This window comes from Equus caballus, chromosome 8 (assembly GCF_041296265.1).
Source record: "Equus caballus isolate H_3958 breed thoroughbred chromosome 8, TB-T2T, whole genome shotgun sequence".
NCBI classification, from domain to species: Eukaryota; Metazoa; Chordata; class Mammalia; order Perissodactyla; family Equidae; genus Equus; species Equus caballus.
The window spans coordinates 61844806-61868297 of record NC_091691.1 but is presented as its reverse complement, the minus strand read 5'-3'; the positions used below and the strand labels follow the sequence as shown (position 1 = coordinate 61868297).

Below are 23492 nucleotides of genomic sequence, written 5' to 3'. Positions count from 1 at the left end.
AAATAGGTTCCGTTTGTGATCATATGCTAAGTGAATTGCTTCTCAAAATCATCATCAGCCAAAGCTGTGGTTGCCAGTCTGCAAACTCCTGGAGAGCCACAGAGCTGACGCAAAGGGTCCTTGAATCCACAGTCACAGGCATGTTCTCTATAAATAGAATATATGATGTCTTCTACGTACATATCACTCTCATCTAGGAGTCTGGAAAAGTGTATTTATTTATATTCATACATTTATATATAAGTTACATAAAAGATTCTTAAGAAATATAGTGGTCCTGATTTCAGCAATCTCGCTTCTAGGAATTTGTTGTAAAAAGACAATTATTCACATGTTCAAAGATATTCATTTGAGTGTTGTTTACCACAGCGATTAATTGGAACCAAAATTTGTTGGACAGTTAGGGGTCGTTGAATAAGTTTTAATTTGTCCATACCAAAAAAATAGCATACCACTATTAAAAACTATTAATGAAGATCTATATTTATTGAAATGAAGGTAGTTTACCACGTATTTACAGGTGAAAAGAGCAGATCAGAAAAGCATATATATCATAATCCATTTTTATGTTTTGTGAGCGGGCAAAGAAAAACTGTAAAACAATATCTTTTATCCCAAGAGGAATAAATAATCTATTTTATCAAGCATGATATAAGAGAAAGAAAGAAGCCAAGCATGCCCCTAAGGTTTTTGTCCTGGGCAAGTGGTAGGATGGAGTGGACATTGACTTAAGTGGAAAGGAGAGTGTTTGGAGGGGAAAGCTAGGGGTTTGTTTGGGGGCATGTTAAGTTGCAAAGCCCATTTGATGCCCATGTGGAACTGTCAATTCATGTGGCTGGAAGATCACCAAGGTAGTGAGTATGGATGGTGGTGAGAAGAGATTTAAAGGGCAAGCTCTTAGGGCATGCCAGTGTATACAGACTGAGAAGAGAAGCGACCAGCAAGAAGTCAGATCAGGGAACAGCCAATCAGGTAGAAGGAAGATCCAGAGAGAATGGTCTCCCAGAAGGACACACGTGAAAGAGACAGTGATCTACTGTCAAATGCTACAGATAGATCATGTGAGATGAGCACTGAGAAGTGACATCGGACTTAGAGACATGGATGTTAACAATAGCTGTTTCAGTGGAATGATGAAGCTAAAAATCTAATTGGAAAGAGTTTAAGTGAAAATGGAAAAATTGGAAACTTCGAGTAAAGACAACTCTTTTGAGGATTACTTATGTAAAGGGAAACAGAGAAATGGGATAGGTAGGAAGAAGAGGATATTGATCCAAGAAATTTCTTTAAGGTGGCAGTATAACAGTTTGTTTCACTGCTAATAGGAGAGATCTGATAAACAGGGAAAAATTAATGATGCAAGACATGGTAAAATCGCTGGGGAAAAATACCGTTGAGTAGTTGAGAAGGAATGGGACCAAGTACACAAATGGAAAGCTTGACTTTAGAAATAAGCACCCACAGTCTATCCACCCTTAATATCAAAAGGAAAGGCAGAGTTCAGGTTATACTGACGCAGGTAATTTGATAGGCACAATGCTGGGAGCCTGTGGGAGTTCTCTTCTAAATGTTTCTATTTTCTTAGTGAAATAGAAAACAAGGTTATCAGCTAAAAGTAAATTGGGGAGCAGATGCTAGAGAGTTGAGGAGAGAGAATGAGATGTGAGATAGTCATTTAGGACAGAGGTCAGAAAACTTTTTCTGTAAAAGGCAAGATAGTAAATATTTTATCCTTTGCAGGCCATTAGGTCTCTATCACAGCTATTCAGCTCTGCCGAGATAGCAAGGAAGCAGCCATAGACAATAATCAACAGATGGGTGTGACTGTGTTTCAATAAAACTTTATTTACAAAACAGGTGATGGGCCATAGTTTATTACCCGTTGACCTAGAAGAATGGGATAATGAATGGTGTCAGTAAACAAAGTAGGAATTTCAGGCAACAATAACGTGAATTTTCAATGAGGCCTACTCACATGATGGTATAAATATCTCTAGCCACATTAAGTTGTGTATGTGCTGACATGGGGCTAAATATAACCAAGATTTGGTTTTGCTACACAAGTATGGAGAATACAGAAAAGAGCAAGAGACTTTAGTGTGTGTGCCAGGAAATTATTACAAAGATGAGCATTGAAATCTAAGCTGAGTCAGGAGGGAAGCAAGGACATGGGAGGTTTAGGGTACGAGAGACAGTGAAAAGGAGGCAGTTAGGCCTTACGACTAGCCTTTCCTGCTCAGATACTCTTCCTGAGGAAAGAGGACAACTTACTAGCTATTTTATTGAAGAGTAAGAGCTAAATGGTGATTCAGACTTTGTGGGGTGACCATACCTAGAGGAGTCATTATTCTGTGGGGCAGTTGTGACGTTGCTCCCCATTTTATTAACGTGAAGGGAAGGAGAATCCAAACTGAGTTGGAAGTGGTGTTTGAATGACAGTCTTGTTTACAGTAATATCTAGTTTCTTAGTTACTGGAACTATCCCCTCTCTTCTTCCCCTTTTTTATGTATAAAATTTCTTACCTACTCGCTCTCCACGGATAATGCATTTACCTGTCATTATGCCGTTATGATTTAGTTAATGGTAGTTTAATCTCGATGTCTCACTCTCCCATTGTCTTTGCCTCTTAGCCTTTACATGTGGTCATGTTTTACTTTTTTCTGGGTCAACACTTGAAGGTGCTCATGCTCTTCATATTTTTTCCCCAAAAGACCTTTCTCTCTTGTTGGATTTAAGAACTGTAAGATGATGGCTTTTTTTATTTTAGCAGAAGCACACTCAGGTGATGAAAGAATGCTAGCAAGATCTAAGGACAGGATCCACTTGTTCACACAATTCAGCTTTACTGCCCTCCTTAAACCTTCAAGGCCTCTCTCCCGAAAGAGTAGACTCTTGGGCGTTCAGGGACCTCCATGACCTTGTCTCTTGCTACTTTTCTCTCTTTACGCCCCATTGCTCCTCAAACTTTCCACTCCAGCCCCTCGAAGCCGCCTAACAGTTCCCCAGCCACTGTGCCTTTGTGCGCACAGATGGCATCGACTGGAATTCCCCAAGCCCCTCTCCTTCGGTCCATTTCCCACCCTTCCTTCAAGGACCCAACACAAATCTACCTGTAGCTATTACTTTCCAAGACAACTAAGAAAATTCCTCTTCCTTTGCCTCATCTTTCTCTGTGCTTTAAACTTCTATCACATCATTAACTACAGTCTGCTTTGCATTATATTTTTGTATGCATGTAAATTTTTCCTTCGTTGGATGTGAGTCCCTGATAGTCAGGGTCTATGCTGGTATTCTTCTCGGTTTCACACGCAGCTCATTTTAGGAGTCTGATCTATGTTAGGTGAAAACCAAATGAAATCTCTTATTCTTCTCATGCAACGTATGCTGTTAGGAAGTGAGTTTAAATCACTTTAAGCATCACCAACATAACTCTTGAAAATGTGGGGACCCGTGTCACTTCAGCCTATCCATAGATCCAGATGTGATCATCTTTTGGGAACCATGCATTCCTACTCCAATAAGGCAAAACTGTGTTTTAAGTCAGTTCCATTTCAAATCCATGCTTTAGTAATTTCATGCTTTTATTAAGTAGTTATGATCACAAGTGAAGGAACTTTGCTTGTTTAGAGATATTTGGTCCTTTGTAAAATTAAACAATGTAGGGATATTTGGTGGAGGAACTAAGGAAAGGGAACAATAAAAAAACTAACTTTTATAGTTTGTCTGTAATGAGACTGGTGCTTTATATACATTATCCAGCTTAATTGAATTCTCACAATAGCCCTGTGAGGTAGATATTATAATCCACATCTTACTGATCAAGAAAATCAAGAGTCCTAAATTCACACAGTTAAATGATACTAAAACTAGATCTGTATGACTATACTGTCTTCCATTTTAAAAGGCAAATTGCACCTAAGTCTCCAATGTTGAACCAAGTAGCTAAGGCCGCATGCTTATTGAATTACTATTTCACCTTAATCAAATTCCTTTACTTTCTCCAACTAAAATTTATAAGTATTGGTTGCAAGATATAGAAATCCAATTCAATATAATTCAAACTATTTTGTCATTAATTTTTTTTTAAAGATTTTTATTTTTTTTTCCTTTTTCTCCCCAAAGCCCCCCGGTACATAGTTATATATTCTTCGTTGTGGGTCCTTCTAGTTGTGGCATGTGGGATGCTGCCTCAGCATGGTTTGATGAGCAGTGCCATGTCCACACCCAGGACTCGAACCAACGAAACACTGGGCCCCATGCCGCAAAGTGCGCGAACTTAACCACTCGGCCGTGGGGCCAGCCCCTATTTTGTCATTAATTTAATAAATATTTACCAGTCACTGACGGTGCGCAAGACATTTTTCTAGGCACTGGGGATTCAGTGTTGAGCAAGACAATCACGCAGCTATGCCGCTAATATATTAGTATATAGCCTTCCTATGCAGCTAATATAAGTATAGAAATAGTTTATAAACAAGCAAAAAACCTGTATAATGATAGGCATTATCAAGTGCTATTAAGAGCACTAAAGCAAGTTAAAGGAGTGATGAATGACATGGGAGGGCTTCTTCATGGGACTGTCAGAGAAGATCTCTCCTCGTCGCAGGCACCTGAATAAAGTGATGGAACGAGTCATGAGAATACACAAAGAAGAACGTATGAAACAGAGAGAAGATCGAGGGCAAAGTCACTAAAACAGGAATGTGTTTGGGATTTTGGGAGACCCCAAGGAAGCCAGTATGGCTGAAGCACCATTGCTAAGGGGAGAGGGCTAGGAAAGAAGGTGGGAAAGGTGGCCAGCGCCAGGCCATATGGTCTGCGTAGGCCATCTGAAAACTTTAAAATTTCTTCTAAGAACAGTGAGAAGTAAGAAAGGACTGAATAGAAGCGAATATCATCATCTGACATGGGTTTACAAGGCTCATTCTGAGTGCTCTGTGAAGATTAAGTCAAAGGGGGCAAGAATGAAAGCAGGAAGAATTTTAGGAGGCGATTGTAAAGATCCGGGGGAGAAAGGGGATTTATGGGCCACATAACCAGGAGGGCAGGGCGTTGCTGGTTTTACAGATGACTCAGAAACAAATTTTAAAATCCTATCAGGTTTTCTTCTTTGTAGGTCTCATTTCTCCTCACTACGTGAGCTCCTTGTTTGCTCAGACATGCTTCTCCACTGCCACAAGCAGCTCCAGGATCTGCGATCAGAAAGGAAAGGTTTCTTCTTGTCAGCTCCAGTATAACCCCTTTGAAAGGCCTGGCAAGGCCATGGGACCATCTCTAGACCACTCACTCACTGTGTCCCACAGTGTGATTATCGACCCAGCCTTGGGGTCCAGGGCATGAGGTGCTCTAATGATAGCTGGAAGTGGCAGCACGAGGAAGGAAGTTTGCATTTTCTGTTGTTTTTTAAAGATAAGGCAAAGCACCCTGTGAAGATAGCAGAAGGGTGTAATGGCTGGGGAGAGATTGAAGACAGCACATTGCTACCTGACAAACCCAAGCTCCAGTGACTTCTACTTTCTCCAGATTCCTTTGACATGAAGCTCCTACGCCATTGCATTAGTCCAACCAAATGGTCTCATACATGTCTATTTTAGTGTTGCAACTAGACTGCAGGCTCCTGAGGAAATAAAAGGGCTGTAGTGTCAATTTCTCTAACAAATCCTCTAGTACCTCTGACTGGATGGTGTTGGGCACTAGCAGATGCTCAGGAGAGATTTGCACATTGATTCCAACCAGAGGAAGTCTGGAGCCTATGCTTTCCCAGCTCAAAGTGTTCCTCAGAAATCCAGAAGCAGTCTTGTCATAAATACACATCCATAAGCAGTTTATTGAAAGAGCTTCACATATGGGGCCAACTGAAAACAACTTGATTTTTCCAACCACTGGTTTTTCAAAATGTCTTCATTGAGTGTCTCATCGTTCCCTGTGGGCTATACCTCAGGAGCTTCTCAAAGCAGCCCTGGTTATACTGTAATGTTAAATCAAAATTTTATTTTCTAAATACATTTGAAGTTTCTCTGTCTCCTATTCATCCCCAAGTGATCCCTAAGATCACCTCCAGGTTCAGTAAGCCACCAGGAGGACTAAGAGGATCAGCATCCAGTGGTACTCACAGCTATGATTTATTACAAGGCAAAATCGGCAAAGGGAGAAGGCTCACAAGGCAAAGTCCAGAGGAAACCAGGTGCAAGCTTCCAAGAGTCCTCTCCCAGTGGAATCACACAGGATGCATTTATTCCCTCCAGCATCAAACTGTGACACCCTTGTGAAATGTTATCTACCGGGGAAGCTCACTAGCGACTCAGTGCCCAAGGTTTTTATTGGGGGCTGGACAGGTAAACATCTGCCTAGCACATACAAAAATTCCATATTCCCAGAAGAAAAGCACATATTCAGCATAAGTCACATCGTTTGGACAATTTGGGCACAGGTAGCCACTCTTAGTTAAGGTAGTAGGAGCACTCCTGAAATTGACATTTCCGGACGCCAGCCAAAGTCCAGCCTTGCACGCAGGGCTCCCTGAGGATAGCAGCCTCAGGCCTACTGTGTTAACCCTCGCCTGCACTCTGATGTTGACTTGACGGTGAGCAGGGCTGATCCCCCCTGGAGGAAGTCAGCCATCCTGAGTAGTCTGACTCTACCAGAGATAGAGCTGAAGGAGGGAAAGGCAAAAAGAGAAAAACTCTTGTGTTTTTAGAGCCTGGCTTTGGAGAGGCAAACGCTGTAAAGCTGACTTTGTTTTTTGATGAGCTGCCTTTATGGGTTCTGTTGTGAACCTGTTTCTGAAGACCTCCCGCTGCACCATGCGCGATCCATCACTTGGTTTCTGTTAGGCTCACCTTGACCTGGTAATTCATCTTCTTGAGTAGGGGATCCTTTCAAGACCATTCTAGCCAAGCAAGCTTCCCAAGCACCAGTTCATTCCACAGGAAGGTATTGGGTTCCATTGCCCCACCATGTCCAGAAGTACAGGCCACTTCTGCCTCAGCTCTCTCCCTTCACGCTCCCATCATGGACGGCTCCCACCAGCCTCTGACCTTCGGACTTCTCCTTGTGCCTGCCAAGCCCCAGGAGGCATGGAAATATCTGGCTCAAGAATTCTTCCACCCATCTCTGCTTCGTCTTTGGGATGAAGAATGAGAGGAGTGCTTTGTTCTCCTGTGGATAGAAAATGCCCAGTGCCACCACAACCTCCCACAATCACTCTTAAAAAAGTATCCCTACTCGCTAATAGTCTTCCACATGGTTGTGTATATAGGCTAAATACGTGTGCATGTGTGTGTAAACACACATACATATAACCAGTCAGAAACAGTTCAGGAGCCTCTTTTAGCAAGTCCTGCATAGATGGCCTGGCAAACATCTTGAGATTAGCTTCAGCCTTAGAGTCTCAGCCTAAATTCTAAGACAGGAGAAGTGCCAAATATTCATGCATGTTGATAAATATATTCATAAGTAAATATCACTTAACATTCAGTGACTGTCTAGTTTTGCCAGTAAAAAATGATGCCAAAAAAGGAGAAAAGAGAATTCAGTATTCATCACATTGCCCTACGTGTTTCTCTCTTTGGATCTTCACAGCTCCAGTTCTCCAGTTTTTCCCAGCAATACAGATTTCAGAACTTTCTCAAGAGGCGGTTCCAAGTGCCTCTTCATTGGCCAAGACCAACCACCTTGGGCTCATCTCCTAAAATCATGGACCACACTTTAATTTCTCTTGTGTGTTATAAGCTATTGACTCAGTATAATATTGGTTGCCCAGCCTGACTGCCCCAGTACTTCCAGGATATAACACACACACAGGGATTGATGTAATGGACACATGCACACACCATGAAATGGCCATGGGTAGAATGTATAGCAAATCCTTCTGAATTTTTTTTTCTTTTTTTTGGTGAGGAAGGTTGGCCCTGAGCTAATATCTGTTGCCAATCTTCCTCTTTTGCTTGAGAAAGATTGTCACTGAGCTAACATGCATGCCAATCTTCCTCCACTTTGTATATGGGACGCTGCCACAGCATGGCCTGATGAGCAGTGTGTAGATCCAGACCCAGCATCCGAACCAGTGAACCAGGCCACTGCAGTGGAGCATGAGAACTTAACTAGTATGCTACTGGGCCACCGTGAATCCTTCTGAATCTTTGCAGTGAAATATCCTTTGAAGTCGAAGAAGTGCAATAGCGTGATAACACACTGAAGCAGCAAGAGCAAATGCAATGAGAGGTGGTCTAAAAGGACTTAAGTGTTGCTCACAGTTCTGATAATCCTCCCAATTGCTGTCAGAACCATCAGGTGGCTGCAAATGTCAGGAGAGAGCTAATTAGAGCAGAGGCCTTTACTGCCGGGTGGTCTAAGGAGAGAGTGCGCCAGAGGGAGTTTAACTCAGAGAGTGCGCTAGCTGCCTGTAAGGACAGCCTAGATAACAATCCATCCCTTTCATTTGCCCCCACATTCGCCAAACACGTTTCCTCCAGCCTTGACGGAATAGTCGACATTGTAATAGTATGATCATAATATTAAGAACATTTTGGAAATTAATTAATTTTAATAATCAAGTTTTGTAAATTAATCTAATTAAAATAAAAACAATATTACTAGGGCCTGGCTCAAGGTCTGGCACATAGTAGGAGCTCAATAAATATTTGGTGAATCCATGTTCCTTTTACTGATAATGACTCTTGCTGCTATGACAAACTGGAAAAATCCCTGTTTATCCTTATGATTTAGCTGAAGCCTCTCTTTCTCCCTGAAGTTTTAGTCATTTCCTCCCTGGTGTTTCTACTGCTCTTCTCCTAGAGTACTGTGGATCCTACCGCTCTGCTTATATTGTTCTCTTTCTTTCTACACCGTGAGATCTGGAATTCAGGAATGTGTCCCAGAGTTTAGCACAATGACTAATATTTCCTTGATACATATTTTTGAATGAAACGAATGAAGGAATGAGTTGATAGACAAATGATTCTTAAATGTACCTTTCAATATCTCCTGGGTTTCAAAGTGAACCAAGAGATTTCACTTTCCAGCACTGAGTTTATGTGATCTACACCGGAAAATTCTTCCTTACAAATCCTCATTATACAGACCACACCCATTTCCTTCCTCCTGCCCTCAATAATTTGGGACAACTATGGGGCCATCATCTAAGAGAATTCAAACTACTTACTAATCATTTTTGCAATCCTGTTGCCATATCATCCACAGTGTAAATGGCCCTGGCTCCCTTGATCTTTCCCAAAGGTCTTCTTTTCACAGGTTTAAATAATATGTGTTGCTCTACCACGTTAATTCATTGAAAGAGTTTACTGTTTTTTAATGACCCTTTTTAGGTGTAGAATAATGAAAAGTGCAATTTCTCATGTTGCGTTGGCACCTGGGAAAGGGCAGACCGCAAAGCACTAGCATGTGTCATCAACATGTCTCTGAAAACCCAACACTTCATAAAACAGAAAAAAAAAGCGCTGATCTGTGGAAGAGATTGCAACTTTCATTCCCAAAGGTTTTTTTGCTTTCCAAAAGTTAAAATAAAACTATATTTAACTTCTAGCTAACATGCCAGGAAGGATCCAAAATTAAATAATTGATTTAAATAACACACTCATAATTTAGGGACATATTAGTGAAAATATTCTGATTAAAATAAAAATTGGACTTTGGAAGTCAGTTTTGCCTAAATAGCTAATTGAGGTCCGATTTTAAGTCCCCTTAGCCTCACTGGTTGTTGGCACTCACTCTGCCCCTGGCTCCAGTTAAGAGCGCAGAGCTAAAACTGCACATCAACTAAGATTTATTGAAAAGCTGTGACCTTGGCACAGTTAGGTCTACGATAGTGTCTAGAGAAATGCGTCACAGTTATTGAAGAACTTACAAACCTCCTTTGTTTAAAACTAACATATGGATTGCAAATAGGGTGACATCTATCCTAGAAGCCATAGAATCCTGATCTAAGGCACATCTTCCTCCCTTTCTTCCTTTTTCTTCCTTCACTTCCACCCTCCTTCACTTCTTCTGGTACCCACCATATTTTCTACACCTTCCAAAGAAGTAAATTACACAGTATTTCTTAGCTAATGTTCACTCATTCATGCTACTAATGTTTATTGATTCACTAATATTTCTAATTACTGTATTAGGTATAAAAGCTATAGTGATGCCTGGGTCTGACCCAACACTATGTACTGGGCACGGTGCTAGGCATAAAGCTGTAGAGATGACACAGTTGACCTGAAGGAAGGCATAGATTCTTTAGGGGTGACAAACAAAAGGCAGGCAATTTTAATATACCGTCTCATGACTTGGCATGTGTACAGTAAAGGCGTGCATTTAGGACAATAGGGAGTAAGAAAACAATACTCCTTGTCAGGAAAACTCTTCCTTAGATGCAATTTCGAACCACAAGAGAGAAAGACGCTCTCCTGGTTCTTGCACAGCCTCCAAACTCTAAGACAAGTGTACTTTTTTTTCAGATTTATACATCTTGAACTCACTTCAGTAACTTTGTCTCCAGTGACTATGGGAACCTAGCTCAGTGTGTGCAGAACAAACTGGGGGTGAGGGAGAAAGTGTTGGCAACCTTTGGGTTCATTCAGAACCTCGACCAACTTACGACTGGATTCAGACAACGGGAATTTCTTACGGGGCTTAATTTTCCAGACTAACTGTCTGTAACAATCAAATCATCCCCAAACACACAAAACAATTGCATTTATTTGCAGTTTTCAGGGGCAGTACAGTCCAAATATATCAGGAAAAAAAGTAACAGAGCCTTTTCTGTGGTTTATTTATTCAATAATATCTATCAAGCACCTTCTTCATGTAAGATGTTTTACTCTGTGTCGGTTTCTGTCTTCAGAGGGTCATTGGCCAAGTTGCTAGATCTTTGTAGAAAGACTGGATGGTAGGATTAAACTAGCAAATTTTTAAACATTTATATTTCTCACTTATAGTTACTATAAAATTGAAGAAATTGCGAAAAAACAAAAAACTTCTGCTACCATCCCATGGCAAGGAATGCTCATTCATATTATTTAAGTAAGGCATGTTTCTTTCAGGTTATATTTATTTTCGACAGCATGTAATTGCTATTTGAATTTTCTCTGATGAATAAATATTTCATAAATATATATTGTAGCAATACCATGCTTCCAAATATCATTTATTTTGCCAGTTTAGATAACTCCATAGAAAAGAACACTTTAAAAACAGAAATCACATAATTATAGGTAACATAAATTATGATATCATGAAATCAAAACTCAACGGAAAAATGTATGAAATACAAATGCAATTTAAATGTATAAAAAGGTGCTCTACTTCTATCATAATTAAATAAATACACAATTAAATTTTAACTAGGTACCAATTATTCATCTACCATATTGGCAAAGATACAAATCTAAACAGGGATACAGTGTAACACTATCCATCAACAGGTAAAATGCATCCATCCTTAGTCCATAAGTTTCACTTGGAGGAATTAATCCTGCAGATAAACTCCTGTGTGTACATGTGTTCCTACAAGGACACTCAGCACTGTTTGTCATAGCAGCAACCTTCGACACATGTCCCCTTCTCTCCATCCCTAGGGTCCCTTCTTGATCAAGGCTCCGTCATCTTGCATCTAGACCACAGTAGCGGCACCCTACCTCATCTCCCTCTTTTTCCTCTTTTACTCCCACAACATCCATAGTAGCCAGAGTGATGTTTTTAAAACATGAATCAAATTATGTCATTCTAGGGGCCTGCCCGGTGGCCGAGTGGTTAAGTTCACACACTTCACTTCAGTGGCCCAGGGTTTCACCGGTTCAGATCCTAGGCATGGATATGGCACCGCTCATCAGGCCATGCTGAGGCAGTGTCCCATATAGCAGAACCAGAAGGATGTACAACTAGAATATACCACTATGTACTGGGAGGCTTTGGGGAGAAGAAGAAGAAGAAGAAGAAGAAAAAAAAAAGATTGGCAGCAGACATTAGCTCAGGTGCCAACCTGAAAAAAAAGAGAGAAAAAAAATCAGGTCATTCCGCAACTTAAAACCCCGCCAATGCCTTTCCAGCATGCTGAGAATAAAATCCACACCACTTATCCTGGCTTATAAAGACCCATCTCCCCAGCCTCTGCCTGCCTCTCGACTTCATCTCATGCCTCTTTGGCGCTTACCCTCAGAGTTCCAGACATGGAGGCTTTCTCTGGGCTTCTCAGGCACATCCAGCTCATTCTCACTTCAGGGTCCTGGCCTGGATTCCTTCCCCTTATTTTCTAACAATGGTTCCTTCTCAGCCTTCAAATTCTACCCCAAATGCCATTCCCCAGAGAGGCCTTCGCTCACGGTCCCGGCTAGAGCAATAACCAGGCACTCACTCTATAACACATACTCCAATTTATTTCTCTTTATATCCTCTCTCATCACCTGGCTGCTTTCCTATCCATTATGTATTTATTTACATTCTTCGTTCCCCTATAACATTAGCTCTGCGAGAGCAGAGACACTGACAGCTTAGTTTCCTGTTGCATTATCAGCAACCAGAAAAGTATCTGCATATACTGAGTGTTTAGTAAATGTTTGTCAAATGAATTAATAAATGGCCATCAGAAGAGAATGAAATGCATTATAGGATACCCATCAAATGGAACACTGTGCAGCTGTTAAAAAGAATGTCGTGGGAGACAATTTAAGCGTTGTTTTCTGACCTGCAATGTTGCACCTGATCTGCCCTTGGTCTCCCTCCTAGGCGCTGTCTCAGATCTCTGGTCTTCCTGCTCTTCTTGGTACATCCCACAGCGGCCTGTGCTTCGTGGCCTTTGTGCTTGCCACTCCTGAACCTACACCCTGCACGGCTCCCTTGCTCACTTCAGTCAACTCTCTACTCAAAAGTCATCCACTCAGAAAGGCCTTCCCTGACCATATCAAAATTCCCTACCCCGTCACTCCCTCTTCTCTGACTCTGCTTCACTTTTCTTCATTATACTTGTCACTTGAAACAAAAGTGCCTATTTATTTGTGTCTGTGTTTATCATGTGCTTCTACTGAATAGGATGTTCCTTGATGCCGTTCACCATGACCTCCCCAGCAGGTAGAACATTGCCTGGCAGAGAGTAGCAGCTGAACAAATATTTGATTGGTTGGGAATGAATAAATGAATGTACTCTTGACGTACTAAGCAGTGTGCCCATAGTACACTGCTGCCATTTGTATTAAAGGAAATGACTCATATGTATAATCTCCCTCAAGGAAAATCCAAGAACACAGTAACAGTGATAGCCTGTGTAGTAGGGAACTGAAAGGCCGGGGGTCAGGGGTAGGAGGAAAATTTATTAGTCCTGTATATCCTTCTTTTTTATCAGATTTTATTTTATTTTATTTTTACATGGGTGTTCATTACTTTTCCCAAAAAATTAAGAAGTATGTCATATTTGACAGTTTTGCAAGTTTGTATATTTGAGGCCAAAAGGAAATCAAGGCCCTCAGATGTTACATTGAGATAATACACATTCAATAACCATTTATTTAGCAATCCTGTAAACTTGGCATAGCCCTATAGAGTCTTGTTTGGATGTTCATAAAAATTTGTTGTTGCCAAGGATACCTATGCTTTCTGCTGAAAGAGGTATACATTCCTTATATGTAAAATGTGGAGGAAACAGAAGTATGGCTCTCTAGCAGAATAAGTCCTTCATAAATACAACAAGCCCCCTGCACATTTCATATGCCAGGAAAAGGGCCTCTGTGACCAGGATGCTCTGAATTTGCTTGCAAGGTTGAAACATGCCCTCCTTGTTTAAAAAAAAAGAAAAACCCTCTGCCCATAGACTCTACCCACCCTTAGCTGGCTGATTTGCTCAGTGTCTTTCGGGCTCCATCAAACAACTGTACCCTACTTTAATAAAACCAACTATTTGAATATCCCGATTTATAGAAAAAAATTTAAAGGAGTGTTTAGTTGCTTTAATTAAGGATTCCTTTAAATATGAAAATAATAAACATTTAAAGTATGATTCAATACAAAAAAATTATACAGAAATTTCAGGAACACCATCATTGAACACACAGGTACTCAGTAATTACTTGCTGGTTGGATGAACATACCTATTGAAAATCAGTAGAGTGAAATGGATAAGAGCGTGGGTTGGGATCCAGATATCCCCATGATATCCCCGTGTTTGGATTCTATCTCTGCCATTCATTAGCTGAGTGTGACCTTCAACAAGTGACTTAACCTCTCAAGGCCTCGGTATGTCTTATAGAAATAAAATGAATGAGTAATGCCTCCCTTGGAGTTAGTTGTATTAAATGAAAGATATAGGTAAATGAAATATAGGTATATTTTCTCATGTATTATATTTTATCATACATTATAATATCACATATTATTTCCTTCACTTAATTTCTTCTTGCCTGAATGGTAAGAAAAAACACAAATGTTGTTATATTTTCAGAGATAGAATACAGGTAATTCTATATAAATATAAGTGCATATTTAATTTACATCTATATATGGCCCCTGCACAGTGCCTGGCACATAGCAAATGGTCGGTAAGTGGTGGTTACTATTGTGAAAAGTAACACAAAATACACTGAGGGTTTGACTCTTCACTTTCATATCCACAAAAACCAATTTTGTGCAAGCATTCCAGGGTATTTTATTGCACCAGTACAGAGAGGGGTAAAAGATTTTGTGTAACTGAGATTTTTATGGCCTTAAAATTATGGGAAAACAATTAACAGGCATATAAGTGAATTGTGGCAGAGATTTAACTTGTAACAATCGCTAACATCTATTCAGTGTGTGAGGAGTCATTCTGCAGAGTAAATACTGTGACTTAGTATCCTCTCCAAGTTTATTTTATGGTACTACCTGCTTCCTACTTTCCTAATTAAAAATATTAAATGTAAATGCTTTAACTTCCCATACTAAAATAGAATTTCAGGTGCTTGGAGTGGAAAAGGCAAAAATGGTAGAAATTGCTTCACATTTAGAGACTAAATGAATATATTTCCTCAGATGACTAAAGGTTTTTCCTTTTTCAATTTTCTGGCTTTTTTTTTCCCCTTTCCTTCTATCACATCTAGTTTGTTTAATAAAGTTGAGAATTCTCACAAAGGGCCTTATAAACACGTGTTATTAGATTTTAAATCTGATTTGAAAGTGCCTCTCTCTTACTCCCTCTGAGTAAAGTGACCTTTTTAAATGGAGGGAAGTGGGTTTAGATGACAGTCATGATAAATGCGGTCATGTTCACTCAATAAAATAAGGCCCAGTGCATTTGAGGATAAATCAGTGAAATGTACAGCCCCACCTGTCTGTCTCCATCATTCATTTCCACTGTCACTTTCACAGTGGCTGATGGATCACAGTTGCTGTAAAATTAGACAGCCTTTAATCTCATTTCATCCTGATTAGCTTCTCTTTACCCTTTCCCTCTAACTCACTGACTGACACGCTAAAAACTCACACTGGGCTGTCTGTGAACACGGAGTACAAACTTCTCTGATACCTGCCTGTGAGGGCGAGGCCAGTGTCCACCGCTAGAGAAATCCGGAAAGGGTCAGGCGTGTATTCCTTGTTATTTAAAAGATCACCAATAAGAGCAGTACCTAGTGGCATTTTAAACAGATGTTTGCTCTTGCTCACTCCCCTATTTATTTTGCTTTCCTTCGGGTTTAATCAGAAGTCAAAGAAATCAGGTCTTTTGCAAAACTCAAACATTGATTTAATATAGATTTTTTTCCTAATAAACTTGGAGTGTTTTACATTCAGGATAATTTCAAAGAGTTATTTGTGTGTATTTGTAGCCTCTTGACTAACGGTAATAATTCAGAAAAGACAATAATTCAGGAATGAGAATACTGAAATACTCAGCCAAAAAATACAGCATACAGGTTTAAAAACAAGACCAAATATATGTAGATATATGTATAGATATCCATATATGTATATACGTAGATAAGCGAGAATACCTTCAAGTAGCCTATATATTAGGACTTCAAAGACCTTCTTTCTTATTTTGAAGGTTTCAGTAGTTTAGTGCAATAGTTTCATTTGTTTGCATAAAGCATAACAATAGGGGTAATCAAATGAGAAAGAAGCTTAAGAACAAATCATGTATTATTTCCTTCACTTCATTTCTGCTTGCCTGAATGGGAGCAAATGCATGGCAAAACCAAAACACAAGTGTTATATTTTCAGAGATTGTACTTTGTTATAAAGCTGGACTTCTAGTTAAAAAGAAGATAATACAATTTTTCATTATTTATAAGATTTGGGCATTGAACTGACCAAAAATCTAAAATAAATATTGGAAGAGTGGGATCATAAGACAAATTGGTTAGAGTCAATGGCCTCTATTCTTACACTCTTGCCTCATGGGAATAGATGCATACAGATGACAATCGATGCTGTAAGTTTACACTGATCAGATGACATTGTGATGAACTGGAGGGTGACCAGGCTGTTCACAATGTACATAATATACAAGCAGCATAGTTTTGTATTTGGTATTTTGAAACCAGCATCATAATCCAACCGATCATGATTTCAATTTTTTTAAAAAAAGGATATTCAAAACATATTCAATCTTAGTTGCTCAATGAACTCAGTGTATACTCTCCCTCAGTGGGCTCTGAGAAGTAAAGCCTGCAGGAACTATATGGTTAGAAGCATTTTCCAAAGATGTAACTAAAGGTTGAGGGGCAAAAGGATGTTCCCGAGATGACTCCCTAAGTCAACTGACCTAACTGATAGACCACAGAAATCCATGACACACCCAATTTCCACATTATCCCAGAAATCAGGGCTTTCCGTACCAATGCCTTCTCCCTTGTGGATGTAAGTTCAAAAACAATGAATATTCACACTGAAAAATGAGTAAATAGTAAAATAATCAAAACTCCTAAAATCCTTTGGTAAGAAGCTTAAGTGATCTGATTTGCTCTTTCAGAAACTGTTTCACGTTTCACATCTCTGCCTGTTCCTTATTTTTTATTTTCAAATCTTAGCCAGCATAAATAAGTGCCTGCTAAGGCAAGTAAAATATAATAGAAACAAAATGAAATAAGAGCTATATATCATCCAAAATAAGTCAGGTATGAGATAGGCGCACTCTCTCTGTCTCTCTATCTCTCTGTCTCTCTGCCTCTCTCTGTCTCTCTGTCTCTGTCTCTGTCTCTCTCTCTCTCTCTCTCTCTCTCGGCATTGGCAAAAGAGCACAAAGTAAGAGCTGGCCCTGACTCATATTGATTTCTCACTGCACTGGTTTCTTAAGTGCTCTGTTGATCCGTGTCAAGCAATAAGTTCCCTGCCTGAACATGCACATCACCTCCCCATTTGTCCTCACCTAGATTTAAGGTGCCCATATGATGAGCTGAACAAGGACATCATTTTTCCTACTGGTGTCACTGGGCTCAAACCACTGCATGTGGTGTGATAACTAATGCTGTGTACATTTATATTTACCACACGATATTATAATAGCAGAGGCTAACACTGCACTGTGCATGGGGTGACAGGGGTGTCCTATTCTGGTTGTGTGTGTCTCCCTAAAAGAAAATGAATGAGGACAAATACAGAGAATCCTGGCTTTAGTGGGTTTCTGAATAACACCCCCTCCCCACAGCCACCACATTGGGGCAGGAAGAAGGGCGAGACGAGGGGAATGGATATTTCTGATGTTCCTGACAGTTTTTATCTTTGTTACAGAAGAGCTCCTAAGCAGATAGATAGAAAATGTGTGATTGTGCTGCTAATGACATTGTACAGGAAATTAAGCGTATACATTTGGAGAAGGCATTAAATCAGCAGGACCTTAATTTAAAAACTTAAAACTGTATGGAAATTCAGCTTGCTCATTGCCGTGGAATAGAAAGCTACCAAGCACCCTGAGTCTGTTTCTGGAAAGATTGCCAGCAAACCAAGATTGGGCAGAGCATCTTAATGGCTCCAAGTGTGTGCAGGGTTAGTTCTTCCAAGAAGTAACCCCCAGCCCTGACCATTTGGGAGTGTCAGTCATTGTTTGAGAATGCGATCCCCATCATCAGGCAGGTGAGGAGAACTTATGAATCGAATGCAGCATGACAGGTTGTTCTTGACTAATTTGTGGAATAATATTATGTAAAATTAATCAAAAGGGGTTGGGTTTGCAATTGCTATGAACACACCACTGAGCCACTGTGCGTTGGTGGGTGCCCCGCTCTGCTGCCTCTGCTCTCTTCTTCCTTCTGACTTAGTGTCACATTTTATACACTTCGGTGAAAGCAAATAACTAGCAAGCCAGGGTACCAAGTCCGAAGATGGGAAATTTCATACGTCTTGTCTTTTCTCTTAATTCCAGTTATGCCGTACAACAGTGCCCACCACTGCGTTGTGGAGGTAGAAAACTTCTTGTTTGTGTTGGGCGGAGAGGACCAATGGAACCCGAATGGTAACTATTGAACTACTTACTAGGAGGTGCTCAAGGAGTACGTGTGTAATGAAAGGCACTAGTAGCAGTCCATTTTGTAATTACTGTGGAAAATATATTTCTGCGCAGCAGGGACTAATGAAGTAGTCGGTGAATTGGACTGACAATTGGAGGCAGGGTCAATCGTTGAGCTGGCAGAGGACACACGCAGCAGAGCATTCACTCATTGACTGTCTGGGGATTTGGCTTCGCAGTGACGCCCCAGCCCCTCTCCTTATCCATCCCCTGAGGAATGCCACAAGCATCAGCACAGACTCCCTAGAGGCAGGTAGCAGGCTGCAGCTATTCAGCATTCTCACTACCTTCTCCACCACTTTTCTCCTATTCCATCAGTATAATACTGCAATTTCAATAAATAAGTATATCTGCAGGCGTGCCGTGTGTAAGCCTGGCTGAAGTTCTCGTGCAGCATTTAGTACTTGAGACCCATTCTACGTGCTGCCCCTTTTGCAAGGGCTTCTTCCGCCGATCCTCCATCCTCCCTGTTGGTGTGATTCCTTCATAAATTTATCACAAAGAGAAATTAAACATTTTAACTCACTTTCCAAACCAAACACAGGGAGAATACTGTGCCTTGCACAGTGCCAAAATTATCAAGATATTTTTGGAAAGCTTGAGCATGAAAGAGGACTTGCAGTTGTAGCCTTCTGTGTAACAGAGATAATTGTGACTGAGGAGCCATGAAACAGCTTGCAGGTACACATTTTTACTTTAAAATCCCAGAACATCCAGCTGAAATTACATATCCTGCATATCTTTTATTGGGAATGCTCTTTTTCAGCATCTGCACCAAGGCAAATTATAGAAAATTGTTACATCTGTTCACTCTAGAAAATCTTAAAGGAAAACAACCCAGGCCACCCTCCAGGAACATTTCTCTGAAGAGAGGGGGACATGGTTTCTCAAGACCTGCAGCCTTGTTGTTCCATATCTTTCGATGTTGGAAAGGAGACAGTTCGTGGGCTATGCGAGAAACAGATTCGGAACAGCAAAATGATATTTAATATCTCTCTTCTCACTTGTCTTTGCAATGACAGATTTGATATGTCGCCAAAAAACCCTGGCATACATACAATCCACTGTAAACTCCCCATTTAGTGTTTAACCTGACCTTCCTCGGAAGTGATTTGAACTGATAGGAGCATTTGTAAGTAAACACACAGTACACAGCCATCAGGTTGGTCTGAGCAAGGAATCTGCAGAATGTTCTCTCTGAAGCCTAGATTAAAATGAATATATGACAAGAAAAGGCTGGAAAGTCTTAGGAACAGGCCACCGTTAAAATACCAGTCTTGGTGCCACAACAGTTTTCACAAAACACTATGAACCACCCATTCCTATGAGACAGACCTCGGTCAACAACACAGAAAATCTGCTCCCTAGGTTTATGCCCCCCAAAATAACCTATAACTGCATACTGTTCAACTTCCATCAAGCACACAGCTGAGAGAATGGGGTAGGGGATTAGGGGAGAGTAGGATGGATGTATCCCTTCCTCTAGTCTAGAGAATCAAGATTTGAACTTTGAACTAATTCAGACTCCCATGAAATTGTGCTGTTGGACCTCACTGATTTGCCTCCCCCACCCTTAGAGGAACAGCGATTTGGTCTTAAGCCTTCAACCAATCTGCAGTGAGAGAAGACTACAGAAAACACGGCGTTGCGTTACCATAGGAGTGCGTTTCGCTCTCCTGGCTCACCGTGCTCCAAGAGAAGACCCACGTGACAGATTTGCGTCAACCAAAGTACTGAGGCATAGTGTGCTTTAGAAAATCACTGCTAATGCTATTCATGTGATTTAGTGTCTCTTCCTTTGCTTTAGCCACTAGGAGGCTCAGAATTGAATTTTAGTACAACTTGAATTACCATATTTTAGTTTTACTTTCAGTCTCCCTATGAGCCTGGCAGCTGCCTCTCTTTCTGTAAGACCCCTTTTTAGAACTTTGGGAATTGTGCATGCAAGTCTGAGTCATTCTGTCCCTGACTTGTTTGGCACATGGAGTCATTTAGTATAGATCTGGGCAAATACTGAGGAACCACTCCTTAGGCTCTCCTATGTAGAGGAGAATTGGTTACACTGTGAGGCAAGAGGGCCAGTCTTTTGTACCCCCGTGTCAATCAGCTTAGGCCTTTCCCCAGGTCGGGGGTGAGGGCAGGCAGTGAGGTGGCCTATTCTGCTGACAGTTTTCCAGAGAGGGAGCAGCTGAGACTATGAGCAACCAACACTCATAGCAGCTAGGGAATGGGTGTACCAGTCTAGTAAAGGTATCTGGGCTAGGTACCAAACAGACATCCACCATAATCCCTTACACATTTTCCATGTAGCTCCATATTCCATCCATCTGGTCAACCATAGCTGACTTTTTTAGTATTGGTAGTAGTATTTATTGAGTACTCATTCTTTCCCAGGAACTTTGCTAAGCACTCACCTGCATCATTTCACTTAATCCTCCCAACTATCCTGTGAGGCCTGTTCCAAGATTGTTCTAGTTTTACCATGAAGAGTCTAAGCCTGAAGAGGTTAAATAACTGCCAGAACACACAGCTTGCAAGAAGGTGGGCTGATTCCAACATAGGTCTGTCTGACTCCAAAGTCGTAGTCTTGAACCACTGTGTTATACTTCCTTCTCACATAAGCATATGTATTTGGTTAGATATTAAAGAACAATCATGTTTTTGCCTTTAATCTTGTCAAATTAAATCAGTATTATATCACAATGAACAGTGGCTTTCGCTCGCTCCCAAAGAATTCTTCCTCATTCCCCATTTAGAAAACTATGAAGGGACTCAATCATTTCAAATGTATGAGATTTTCATATTATAATACCTCATGCTATCAAAAAGTAAGCAGTTAATATCAAAATTTGTAAAGAATAGCAATCCTGTGATAATATAAAACATACTTCAATTTCATTGCTGGCAGGAAGAAAAAGTTAAAAATCCATGAGTTCAAATGTTATGGTTATGTCAGTTCCAAAGATGAAATCTGAAATTAAACTTGGTTCTTATGAAAATGGCGCCTGAGATGTGTGTCCTTGAATGAAATATACAATTCTAAATTTCAATACAGGCTCATAAAACACAAATAAATACTCATAAAATACAAATATAATTTTATTTATCTTGCCTACATTATAAGACCAAAATTTGAAATCATAAAACATTAGTTACTGGAAATATAAGCAGGACACATACATCTTTTTCTACTCAGCGATTGATATTAACTCCTATTAACTCCCTTCATGTCATTAGTTATGAGCGCATTATAATATTATAATACATATGCATATATTCTGTCAGTGCCCCAACTTACAGAGAACTAATTTACACTTGTCACTTACTAATGATTGACTCCAAAAAACATTGCCCGCGGGGGACTTCCTTTCCTTCCCACTTTCTTCCCTCCACCACTGGCTGACAACGGCCACCACTTCCTCCATTTCACACACCACCCACGTGATAGTCAACAATGATGTCTAGTGACAGGGCATTATCACAAAAAGAGAAGTGGAGAAAGACTTAGGAAAAAATGGGAAAGATGAGAAGAAACTAAAGGAGTGAAGAGAAATCCAAAATTCCATTGAGTATGGCCACCACTCTTTAGCTGCTAACAGAGTCTTGATAGAAGCCACAAGGAAGGAATGAAAAACCCCATTTTATCTCACCTTCGTCACTCCATCACACTCATTCCTGCTGAGGTTTATTATCCTCTTGGCACATTCTTTGCCAACTCCAGAATGCCTTCCTTCTTTTTATCTCCCCGTCCTCCATCCTTGCTCCTCCTTGGCACCATTGCCCTGCCTCTGGAAACTCTTTCTTCATCTCACATCCGTATCACACTAGTCCCTGCTTAGCCTTTTCTCTGAGTGAAGGCCACTACCATTACAACCAAAGCAAACATTGCTAATTTCTGCCACTGCTGCTCAGCACGTGAAGGCGCCCTGCCCCATTGCTGAAAGGAGCCAGATGGCTTCCTCCAAATGGAAATACCAAACCAAACTTGACAGAGAAACACTCTTACACGTAGTGGGTGTATTCTACATTCCTATTAACAGCATTAATCTTTAGATACATTTGGGGATTAACCTTGGAACCTGACTATCAAGAATCATATTTCTTTCTACAGGAAAATGATTGCAGATTCTATGAAAACTGCCTTATAAACCAACTCTAGACACAATCCTTCCTTGAGTTGGACCCTTCCTTTGTGGATTCCAAGTCTTTTGGTTTGTTCTCACTCCTGGTGTCTTATCTTTTTCTGTACATCCCCAAATAAAACTTAATTTACCAACCAACCAGACCATGCAAACCCTCCCACATGATCCTTGAAACTCATGATCTCACAGCAACAAAATCTTTACAATCCTTAAACTCTCCTCTGAATCTCCCTTCAACATCTTTTCTATACAAAACCTGGCTATCCCCTGAGAGTGCTGTTTTCCCAGCCACCCTCTCTATTGGGGACTGGGTTCTGCTCTCCCCTACCCGGACCATACTTCACATTATTGGAGGCAGGTAGCTTTACTACTTCCTCTTCATTGCCACTGCCACACCCTTAAAACCCACCATTTCAAAGGATGTCTTCAGCTTTTACTACCTGCTACCTCTTGATGTAGCAACTATCCACTATTATCCTGGAAGTGCCACCTCCTTCACTCTACTCCACCACTTTTTCACTGTCCATCATCCTCTCGTGTCCTTACTTTCCTCCTTACTGAGCTTAGATTCTATTTCCCATCCCTATAATCATACTAGTGCATACACCTGCAGTCCTCATGTCCATCTCTCCTTCCATTATACTTGTCTGCTAAAGCCCCGGTCCTGGTAAACCCAACTCTCTTCCTCCTCTTCCCTGCCCCTGAGCAACTAAATGTGAATAGAGAAAACTACAAGCCACACTGGCTATTAATGGACCATGTTGGCTACTATCCAACCCCACTAAATCACCCTGGCCAATGCTCTCTCCCACCTTCCAAGTTAATTATTTCACACTTTCTCTCTCTTCAAACGCCTCTTTCTCCATAACCTCCCTCCTCA

At 40.6% G+C, this 23492-nt stretch overlaps 1 protein-coding gene across 1 annotated transcript in view; it reads left to right on the top strand.

Annotated features, from left to right (window-relative positions):
* The window catches only part of KLHL14 (kelch like family member 14), a 94011-nt gene that overhangs the window by 53030 nt on the left and 17489 nt on the right, over positions 1–23492 (top strand). The window contains exon 3 of the mRNA XM_023647617.2: positions 18327–18416. Within this exon, the coding sequence (XP_023503385.1) occupies positions 18327–18416 (90 nt within the window). The remainder of the gene's footprint in view (positions 1–18326; positions 18417–23492) is intronic.